Source organism: Hippocampus comes, unplaced genomic scaffold (genome assembly GCF_001891065.2).
Source record: "Hippocampus comes isolate QL1 unplaced genomic scaffold, H_comes_QL1_v1.1 scaffold371, whole genome shotgun sequence".
NCBI classification, from domain to species: domain Eukaryota; kingdom Metazoa; phylum Chordata; class Actinopteri; order Syngnathiformes; family Syngnathidae; genus Hippocampus; species Hippocampus comes.
The window spans coordinates 230093-240577 of record NW_017805065.1 but is presented as its reverse complement, the minus strand read 5'-3'; the positions used below and the strand labels follow the sequence as shown (position 1 = coordinate 240577).

General features: G+C 52.9%; 2 protein-coding genes and 2 long non-coding RNA genes across 4 annotated transcripts in view; 3 read left to right on the top strand and 1 right to left on the bottom strand.

Moving 5' to 3' along the window:
• Window positions 1-129: 129 nt before the first annotated feature.
• Window positions 130-3247, top strand: LOC109512622 (protein FAM83B-like). Its single transcript, XM_019864492.1, has 3 exons — window positions 130-464; window positions 844-1131; window positions 1239-3247. Exons 1-3 carry the CDS (start codon window positions 130-132, stop codon window positions 3088-3090), a joined length of 2475 nt encoding a protein of 824 aa, XP_019720051.1. The 3' UTR covers window positions 3091-3247.
• A 536-nt stretch (window positions 3248-3783) lies between these two features.
• lgsn (lengsin, lens protein with glutamine synthetase domain) lies at window positions 3784-8227 on the bottom strand. The gene is made up of 4 exons (XM_019864523.1): window positions 7056-8227; window positions 6741-6907; window positions 5868-6407; window positions 3784-4556 (listed from the first exon to the last, which is right to left on the bottom strand). Exons 1-4 carry the CDS (start codon window positions 7705-7707, stop codon window positions 3882-3884), a joined length of 2034 nt encoding a protein of 677 aa, XP_019720082.1. The 5' UTR covers window positions 7708-8227; the 3' UTR covers window positions 3784-3881.
• On the top strand, window positions 6379-7236 carry LOC109512645 (uncharacterized). The gene is made up of 3 exons (XR_002167567.1): window positions 6379-6788; window positions 6891-7043; window positions 7146-7236. It is a non-coding gene; the product is annotated as an uncharacterized LOC109512645 (long non-coding RNA).
• Window positions 8228-9254: 1027 nt separating the features above from the next.
• The window catches only part of LOC109512644 (uncharacterized), a 2124-nt gene continuing 893 nt past the window's right edge, over window positions 9255-10485 (top strand). Inside the window, exon 1 of the long non-coding RNA XR_002167566.1 lies at window positions 9255-9417. This is a non-coding gene — a long non-coding RNA (uncharacterized LOC109512644). The remainder of the gene's footprint in view (window positions 9418-10485) is intronic.

Here is a 10485-nt window from a genome sequence, read left to right as displayed (position 1 = left end):
TCGGGGGGGGTGGGGGCAGCTCTACTCATGACAGACACCTCTACCAAATTTCATGGCGCGAACAGAAACTGGCTTCGGGGTCGAATTTTCCCCAACCGGATGCAGACATTCCGACTTCACAGACTCGCAATGTGTAAGTCGCAACTCGGCCTTAATTTGCGCCGCGTCCGGATTTTCCTGTCGGGCAACGTCGACGGCGGTAGAACAAAACACGGCTCTCAGCCCTCGGTTTCGATCAAACGTCAGGCGGCGCGTTTGGTCTTGAGGGAAGGACCTCCGCCGAGGCCCGACAATCCGCGCCTGCATGGAGACACGCCGCCTCCTCTCAATGACATTGTTAGAGGAATCTACAAAGAGAATAATATCATGTTTAAAGTTCGGGCCGGTCCGGACGGAGGGATCTTGGAATCCACAGTAATCACATTACCGCTAGAGTGCAAACAGATAGCGGAAGGCGAGACTCAGTCAACAGTTTCGGAACGGAGTGTTTCAGAATATCAAAGCACGGTCTGAGAACCGGTTGCGGCCCCCGGCGACCGTTTGTCATCTGCGAAGTCTGCGATTTGTTTACCCGTGAGAGACGGCGTTAAAAGTAGCTCATCGCATCGCAGACTGAGGGGCCGGACCGGAGCGGGGGGGGGTGGGTGGTCTGCAAATATCGGGGGCAGTGTCTTTCTTGTATTTTGCATACGTAAACAATAAAAGACCGACGGGGAACACGAGGGACTTTGAGTGTGATCGCGGCGCAACTGCCCGCCGTTCGCCCTGAGAGATCCACTCCCGCCGGACTGCACCAACAACCTTCCTTGAGTCGGGTTCTTTTGTTTAAACTTGTCCGGGTAGAACTCTTGACAGACAGTGGCGCTTTGCTCGCCGAGGCGGATGCCGTTTGCGCAGGTCGGCGGGACTCGGGCATCGAGGAATGCGATCGGCTGTGGCTTCTCGCTCCTCACGGGTCCCGAAAATGCAACCGGGCTTATCGAGGCATTCCACTTGTCGCCATCAGAACATTCGCGTGCGGACGGTGAGAGGTCAGCAGTATCGCTGCCAGTCCGGCATCAAGTTTCACGGCGGCTTAGAGCAGCGATTCATCCTGGTGGACTGCCGCAGCGTTTTGTACGGAACCTACAGGTGAGTCTTGAGCACCTCGCTCGCGTGCCAACAGTGCGAACAATGCAAACAATATTTCGGAGCGTTTTGCGTCGCCATGTAAAATCAGCAACGGACTTTCTTTCCAGCTACACGTGGTCCTTTGAGAAGATCAACGTGAGCATGGTACTGGTGGTCACCGGTCAGCTGGTGAGCTCCTACGACGAAGAGTTCCGCCGCCTCTACGCTCGCTCGACCGTCCCCGAAGCGCTGCACAAGGAGCGCTCGCACGTGGAGTACCTGAGAGACGCGGCGCCGCTGCGCAGTCCAAACTCCAGCCAACTTTCGCTGCATCAACTTCACGTGAGATCCCGAGGGACTCGCGGTTTGAGGGGTTTGGCTCAGGACGAGCTCTTGACCAGGGGCCTCAGCGTACAGGACCGCCTACATCTGTCCCACTTTTCCGACCACATGACAAGAGGCCAGAGTTTTGGTGGAGACCTGCAGAAGTTAAACCCCATGACTCGGCTCAGGATGGGGACCAGAGAGGTCGGAGCGCCCGTCGTTCCGGACGGGGCCGGCTCTAGTCTGCTGGCGCCCGCCAGGATGTCTCACCAGCATGTTCGACACCAAGGCCGATACGGCCTGGACCAGAATCTGATCCCTTTCAACTCTGAGACCTCCCTCCACAGGTGGAAGATGGACACGTACCTGAACAGCCAGGTGAACCTCGACGGATCGTGCGACGCCTTGTCCCCGCTCACGTCGCCATACGGCAGCCGCGCGGTCCTGAACGACCACCGGCCGCGAGGGATCAACAACAGATCCAGGGACATCAAGTCCCGCTTGGACGAGATGCGGCAGAAAAGACTCAGTTATCAGGAGTACGACAGTCTCAGGCACAGCCAAGAATCTCTGCGATCCATGTATCAAAGTCTGGATCGGCCCAAGTTCAAGTCTTCGTTGAGAGGCCTGGACGTGCGGCAGAACGTCGCGGAGGAGGCCGGCGGGCCGGATGATGCCAACCGCCGAAACCTCGATTCAAACCGGGCCGACGACGGCGACCGCTCCGCCTCATACTTTGACATCCAAACGAGTCCCGAGCAAAAGGCCGGCCCCGCGTACGAGTGGTACGAGCCCATCGCCAGGACCCCTTCGGCCGCCCAACTGGAGGACAAACTCAAAGACTCCTCCCTCAAGTACCCCGGTGGTCTGCAGCGCCCCAGAACCATGGAGTCCCTCATTGAAATCCCCGAGGAGAAAGAGGTTTGCGGCAATCCTGTCCTGACTGCCGCTGTTCTCAAAGACCGGAACAGCGGAAACGAAGACAAGACTTCCAAAATGCACTTGACTGAGAAAAATTCCGGATCTCAGGAGGCCAAGTCGGGGCCTCGAGAAACAAACAAGGCGCCTTCTCACGAGAAGGGAACTCTTCCAAAGACCTTAACTGCCGGCGAGGTGAAAGGCCATCATCATCGGGAGGAGTTCCCGCTTCAGCGGAAGAAATCCACCCGGCTCAAAGGCTCGGAGGAAAAGAAGGCTTCCAAGAAGGAGGAGAAATCCCTCCAAAGGAAGGCATCGCTGCGATCGCAGAACTCCTGCAGCTCAAACTCGCGGGCGTCCCTTTTGGCAAAAGCGTCTGCCACCGAGCACAGGAGCAGCCAGAGCTCGGCGGTGGAGAACGAAAAGCCAAAGTCTTCCTTCACCTTCCACCGACTGTCCTCTCAACGCTCCAGCAAGCGAAAGTCCAACCCGGCCGCGGCGGGGCCGCAGCAGGGCTCCCGGGAGAATCTGGAAGAGCAGGGAAAGGGGGCCTACGAGAGCCGGCGGGAAAAGGCCTGCAGTCGCTACGAGTACCTGCTACATTCTCGGGTCCCTGCGCACAAAGCCAAGCGAGGAGGTGGAGGGCAACCCCCAAACAGCCCGACACAAAGTGGCGCCGACAACAGACTGGGACGATTCATGCAGCGGGTTGGGAACCTCATCGGGAAGAACAAGTAGAACATCGGAAGAAGGGCCAATCGTGTCAAGGAGGCTGACCGTGGCGCCGCTTAAAAGTTAGGTACCGTAGAATCGTGACTTTTTCACATCGCGTATGCAAATATCGGTGTGCCTTGTGTCCCAGCCGTTCACTGTGAAAATTAAACAATCAAGTCGATCGTTTTGTCACGGAGCATTTGTGAAGAAACAAAACAAAAAAAAAAGTGTCTTTGAGCAAGGCCCTCTTGTCAGGTCAAAGTTTCTCCGCCTCTCTGATTGACGAAAATACAACGTAATCGGTCTGGGATGCATTGACTGTGTTTCCGTGGGGGTGGATATTCAGGCGAAGGCCGACATTTCGGTTTCTGAAACGGAACGAAGGGAACCACCCGTTTGGGAACGCGTAAGATGACATCGTTCCTGGCGCGTACAAGATCAGCGATCGGATGGCTTTCAATCGCCCCGATTCAAACCGGCGTGACGTACGTAGACGTCATTTCTGCTTCTTACTTCCGACCGTCAATAGAACGCATAACGCAGCCGGCTTCTTCGCCACGTTGGTTTACCCTGACCGAGGTTGAGACTTGAGGCTTAACGATTGACTTGGCACCACCTTTGCCTAGAACCGCCGGAAGCAACATTGACCCGAAACGTACTCTGAAAGTCACATTTCCACTTTCAAGCGATAAAAAACAAGAGCCCGTTTTCCGCAACCGAGTCTCAGGTCACCTTTATTTGTTACCCGTCGCACAGTAGCAATGGCGTCTTCATCGGAAAACTTGGATTGGATCGTGGAAAACCGCGACGGCCTTCTAGATAAAGTATTCCAGGCACTTGTTCCTCTCGTCATCCAGTTCCTGGGTCTCAATTTCAAACTTCTTCATGGCGATGAAGTACTGGACAAAGGGCTCGCCTAAGGCGCTGCGGATGACGTGGTCCTCGGCCAGCGCCTCCAGGGCGTCGTCCAGCTTGACGGCGATGGCAAATTCCTTCTGCTGACCGGGCGCCTTGTGCACGCCGCCCTCGATGCTCAGGTTGCGCCGGATGCCGTCCAATCCGGCGGCGGCGGTGGCGGCCAGAACCACGTACGGGTTGGCCATGGCCGAGCCCAGCTTGTTGTCGATGTGGGTCTCGCGGCCTCCGTGGGACTTGACGTTGAAGGAGCTGCTGTTGTCGTTGCAGCCGTAGGTGGCGTACAGCGTCCGCTTGGGGTCCTTGACGGCCTTGGCCATGTGGCTGCGGCACCCGAGACCCGGCGACATGAGGCAGCTGAGGGCGGCCGAGTGCGTCAGGAGCCCGGCCAGCCACTTGCGGCCGATGTCGGACAGCTCGCCCGCCGCCGCCGCCGCCGCCGCTGCCTTCTCGCCGCTTTGGAACAGACTACGCCGCCCGTTGGCGTCCCACAGGCTGTGGGAGAGCACGCCGGCGTTGTAGAGGCCGTCGTCCGTGAAGAAGCTCGCGATGTAGCTGTGTTTGCGGGCCATCTCCTTTTCATTTGCGTTCCGAGCATGCGGGACAAAAAAACAGAGGCAAAAAAAAAGCCATTTCAAAATAGACGCCGCGCATTGAAAGGCCATCGACTGACCGTCTGAAAAGGAGCGAGAAGTGAGACGGTTTATGATGAAAGTCCTACTTCTCGACCATTTCCCAAGAAAAGTGAAATCCATTCAGAATCTACAGGACATGAGCCTCGGAATTTTGGGGGGGGTCGTTTCTTTTGTTTCTTTCTTCGAACCGTGCACTCAGACGCGGATGAACTGCCCAACCCGACTCCCGCTCTTGATGGCACTCGCTCGGCCACTCCCCTTAAAGGCCCACGTTGAACACATGAATACGACAGTATGTACAGGTAATTGCACAATCATTTTTTTTTTTTTTTTAACTTAACTCATTGAATCGCACCCTTTTTCACTGGAACCCCCTCAATCCCTCACATTTGACTGAATCTTGACTGATTTGCAAGGCCCACAGAATTTTCTGTTCGACTGTCAGAAGAAAGGTGAGACTCTCTTCTTTCAGCAGAAAAAAAAAACAAAAACGTTTGTTTCTATCTTTGTCCGTTCGTTGGCAAAAGTTTTCTGGAAAAGGCCGATTTTCTTCAGAAATCCAGAGAAAATGAGCTTTTTTTTTGTAAAAGCATGCATTTCAAGCATCATTTCAAGTATGGCGCTATTGCCACCTGCTGGCCATTCTTTTACTATTTATTTACATTGTAGTCAAGCCTGCTGCTTCAGTGAGAAGTTGCATCAGACTCTCTTGCCCCCTCCCCCATGAAAAAAACGCAATTTACGCCTGCCTTTAGGCGTCAAGGGGAGGCGAGGACTATGCGTCCATTGACGCTTTTAGACGTCAAAGGGTTTGAATGAGTGAATTGAGTCAGTAACAAACTTTGTCACAGAATGTACGCAGGTCTCAAGGTAGGAATTGATTTTCCCGTGGCGATTTTAACGGCCAGTGAATCCCCCACGTATCGTTTCAGCATTGGCAAATTCTGCTCGGACTTTCAGGGGGGGGGGGAAACTTCTCTTTGGGTTATCCTCGCTATTTGCTTTGGCCATGTCGAATACAAAAATACTGCTTTCCCGCCACCTGGTGGCCTCTCGGTGTCAAGCACTGAAAACGAAGCGAGAGGAAGAGCTTCATTTCAGCATCTATAGAAAACCACACCCCTCTCTGGTTGAACGCCAATTCCTTATGTCTATATCTTGTCGCTTTCTATTGGGGTCTACGGTCCCACTCCGCCAGGACCCGGGGTTCTGCGAATAAAGCTGACCGATTGAACTGAACGAACTTGGAACCTTGATGCCGGTGCGGAAGGTGAAGGCGCTGTCGGCCGCCGCGATGCCGAATTCGGGCCTCAGGTTGATCTCCATCTGGCCCGGCCCGCTGGCTGAGGCCATGCTGTCCACGTCGGCGCCCATGCAGTACATGCCGTCCACCAGCTGCTGGAAGAAGGGCAGGTCGTGATTACCCAGCAGGGTGGTGGCGGGAAACAGCAGCGTCTTGGGCCCGATGCGGTCGGGCGCCCCCAGGACGCAACACTCGTAGGTGAAGGAGGAGTGCAAGGAAAAGCCCAGGCTCTGGAGCTGGCTCAGGAGCTGCTTGGCCAGGAGGCGAGGGGACGTCCGCAGGGGACTGCCCGTCACCGTGCACGGGTCGCAGATGACCCTCGCCGTCTGCTCGGCCCACGGGAGGATCCGGAAGGTGGACAGGTCCGGGATCAGGAGGATGTCGCTGCTGAAGTTGGCGGCGTTGGCGTGGTCTACCTCGTTGCTCTTCGGACTCAGCGTCAGCTCCAGGTAGCTCCTCGGCATCGGGATGCCGTACACCGCCTTTTCCTGCAAACAAGCGAACAAACAAAAAGGCTTTGGCGGCGATCGCAACGCGCTTCCGGAGGCCGAGGTCCTCGGTAGTGTCGTGGGACACGTGGAGTGCTTTGATACGTCTTTTATGCCCTTTGTCCAGACGGACTGATGAGTCTACGGATTGCTAAAGAGAGGAAAGTATGGATGGAAGCGTGGACGGATGGAAGGATTGTTGGAAACGGATGAGTGTCGGCCGGTCGGACGCCTGCAACCTTTGACGAATTCATTGACGACCGGCTGGACAGATTGTCGGATCGTGAAGGACGAACGGACGGAAGGGACGGACGCGTGTCTGGAGGCGATTACATGGAAGAAGCGGACGGGCACGGTCTTGGATCTGGAGACCCCGTGCAGGTCGGTGGCCTCGAAGCGTACAAAGTTGATGTTCTCCCTGGCCATCTGCTGCTTGATGGTCTCCATGCTGGAGATGAACCTTTGATTCCCTGACGTGTCCAGGCTCTCGTTCCCGTTATCTGCAGACAAGAGTTTCAAACCATTTGCGCGTCCCACCCGGGGAGGAACTCTCACGAGGAACCGGATGCCGTCAATGCGCGTTTCTGAAAGCTCCCGATCATCATCATCGTTTCTCCAAAAAACACAATCCCAGTGGTAAATACCGACCTGTGTGAGGGGCTTTGGTCTCTCTGCGGGAGCCTCCGCTGTTGCCTGCGCGCGTGGGGACTTCTGTCTGTCTGTTTGTGTTGGCGTCAGGGCTGGACGAGCTGGATGACTCCATGGCGAGAGGCGCGTGAATGGGAGAGTTCTCTCTGGATCCGGGCCCCTTTCTAGAAGCGTCAGGCTGAGGTTTGAAGGTACTGAACGCTCTCAGTGGGCTGACGTCGATCCGCGGCCGCCTGCCGGTCTCGCCGCTGCTGTCCCCGTGGGGGTAGGAGTAAGGACTTCCTGCGGGGTGGAGAACCGGTCCGTCCCTCAGGAAGCTCTTGAGTTCCTCCACAGTCTGCCTGTGTGGGGCCCCACTTGGAGGCGGCCGAATCAAGTCCCCGCCGAAGTCCGGTCCCTCCGAGCCGGGCTGGTCAAATGGCTCCAGCGGAAGTCCACCGGAGAAAGGAGAGTCCGGGGGCTTCTTGAAGCTCCGGCCGCCAACCCAGTCCACGGGCGGCGCAAATTTTGCCGTCACCCTCACCCCCTTCCTGCTCCCCACGCTCATCCCCGCGCCGTCCATTTGGTCTTGGCTCCTACGTGGGCTTTCAAGGTCGTGGATTGAGTCGATGCACTGCCGAGCGGTCACCTGGGAATCTTCAGAGTCACTCATTTGGGGTCTTTCATCAACTCCGTTTTTTTTGGAGTTAGATTGCGAAGTGAGACCCTCGCCGGCACATTAATTCTTATACACGATTGCTACAATGGTGACGCACTGGAAGCTTCCTTTTTTTCCGCTTACCCCTGCCCGCGCAATCCCAGCTCGGGCCTGCCTGGCACCCGCCCGCCGGCCAGTGGCTGCCAGACACAGAAGCGAGAAACTGCTTCAAAACCATTGGTTGCCGCCGCTGTCCATTCGGTGACCTTTTGTGTCCCGGTCGGTCGTGCGAAAACGCAGAGCTCAGCTGCTTTTTTTTTTTTTTTTTGCCTTTCTAGAAAGACGCCAGCCAAAGTGAGGCTCGCTCGCCGAGACAACAGGAAAGCGCCAGGAGCGCATAAAGCGGCTTTGATCCATGCACTTTGCATTCAAGTGTCCCTCTCGTGCACCGAGAGACACAATTATACCCCACGTTGCATTTAATTGTTCAATTATTCCTGAAATTTCTGTCCATCAGTCATCTGCTTGGGAGATTTGATCGCGAAAGAACAACAACAACAAAAAAGGGATGGCAGAAACGTTTTTGTAGTTTGTTGTATGTTTTCCAATTGAGTTCGTTTGTCAGAATACCATTTTTGTTATTTTGGGAGATTCATTCGAGTAGACAAAAATCATGAGTCAAAAATGATGCACGTTTTTAAAATCTAGATTTGAATGGGTCTTTTTTTTTATCCACCGTATAAAGTTGTCTATATTTTTGAATGACATTTGAGGGGCAAGTTTAACCATGATTTAAAAGAGAAAAAAGAAAATAGATTAAACATTGTGCATATGAATAAAACTTTTTGAAGTGTATTAGTCATTTGAATTTACACTATAAAGAAAATAGGGAACGAAATGTTGTATGGTTGTTGTTTTTTTAATCAAGGTTTGTGCAGTGAATTTGAACAGCGCTGTATCAAGTGGGTTTCAAACCAAAACACAAACGTGTCTTCTTTTTTCTTCTTTTCAGTTCGGCTTTTCCCTTCAGGGGTCGCCACAACGAATCAGTTGCCTCCATCTCAACCCGTTTTGTGCAACCTCTTTTCTCACACCAGCTACCTTCATGTCTGTCCTCTGTCTAAAAAAATATTTGATGTGTATTCTTTTGTTTCATATTTTTAAATGGCACTTTCGCCTAGCGTACAGCAGAGGTTAACAGAATACATAAGGTGATTGGAGTTATATTTTTTTTGTAAGTATTATGCATGTGTATTTTTTATTTGCAGGTCATTTGATTTGTAATATAATGAGAAACGTGACTTTTTTTTTCCTCAGGGTGCGGTTTGAGGAGCTTCATCAAGGTTGCATCAGAGGACGTGACGACATACCCCGGATATGCCTTCAAAATAAACTCGTACTGGGCCCCCTGAAGAGAAACATATGCGTTGAGAGAAAATAATAAACATAACATTATTAATTACGGTAAAGTAACAACAGGGCACTACTCTAGGTTGGTTTATTTTGACGCTTATGCCGTTTTACGCTCGGGATACTATTTTCTTTTGAAGATCACGAAAGGAAGTACTTGGCTTTGCTTTCTCCCAGAGAGGAGACTTTGGGCTCCGCTCGGACACGTAAACGACGGGTTCGAATGGTTAAGAAGCATTTAATCGCTTGACGTTTCCCCCCCTGAGGACCGGCTGTATGATTAAGTTACAATCTTCAATGAGTAAGCATATCCCAGTGAGTAACCTTTTTTTTTTTAAAGTCTTGTCCTGTTTTTTTTTCTGTATGTGTGAAGTTTCCACCAGAACGAGTGTCAGCCTGATTAAAAAAAAAAAAAAAAGAAGAAAAATTAGGCCTCGTTGTAATTGTGTTCCGGCTTAAGGTTGCAAATGTTCATAAAACGAACGACTAAAACGAAGGCGATTGTTTTTTCGCTCATCGGAAGCCGATGACGAAAGCTTGGCTCGAGCTGTTCCAAAAGGGTGATTCGCCTGCTTTGTATTGGATCAAAACGGGTAGGCTATTCCGTTTATTGATAGCGGTTCGGGGAGGTTTTTTTTTTTTTTTTTTTTTTGCCCCCAACCGTGGTTTTGTCGAGGCGCCATGTTCGGCGACATTGCATTTGCGGGGGCCCGTGACGGACTGCTCAACATGGCGGCTGCACGAAGGACAATGTATCCGCTGTGTTTTTCTTTTTGACAATTCAGACCCAACTCGTATAAGACAACACGAAAACCCGCTGTGACGAATTTGAGACATGCGCGCAGTGTCGGCATATGGCGTCTCCCGCTTCCCTCTTTGTCGCTTGAGCCGCCATGTTGCCCAGATGCAGTTTGAACCGGACAATGGCGGATTTCGCCGGTCGTTCTCCTGACGCGTTTTTGCCGTGTGACAAGACGATGTAAGTGTTTTAAAACGAACCAGACAAGGGCGCCCTGAATGTCAACTTTAAGTCAAGCACTAACGGCTGGGGTCGAGAGCTTGATGACACACTTGCCGGCCGCGGTGACATCACGGCGGGGCTTGTTTGTAGGCGATGACGTCAAGCTGCCGCCATGCAAATGAGCCTCATTGAACGAGTGGGCCAAACGGAGCATGCGCACTACTCGTAAGTTGGAATGAATTAGTTGTTCCTGTTGTCCGGCCGGACAGTTTTCCCACCACTAATTGCAGGGGACTGACACCCGAAGTAAATAGTCACTCCCTCGCCCTTCAAAAAAAAAAAAAAAAAAAAACCTTATCCAGGACACCAATATGAGTAGCAATACCACAAGCACTTTAACCCCCCCCCCCTCCCCCCAAAAA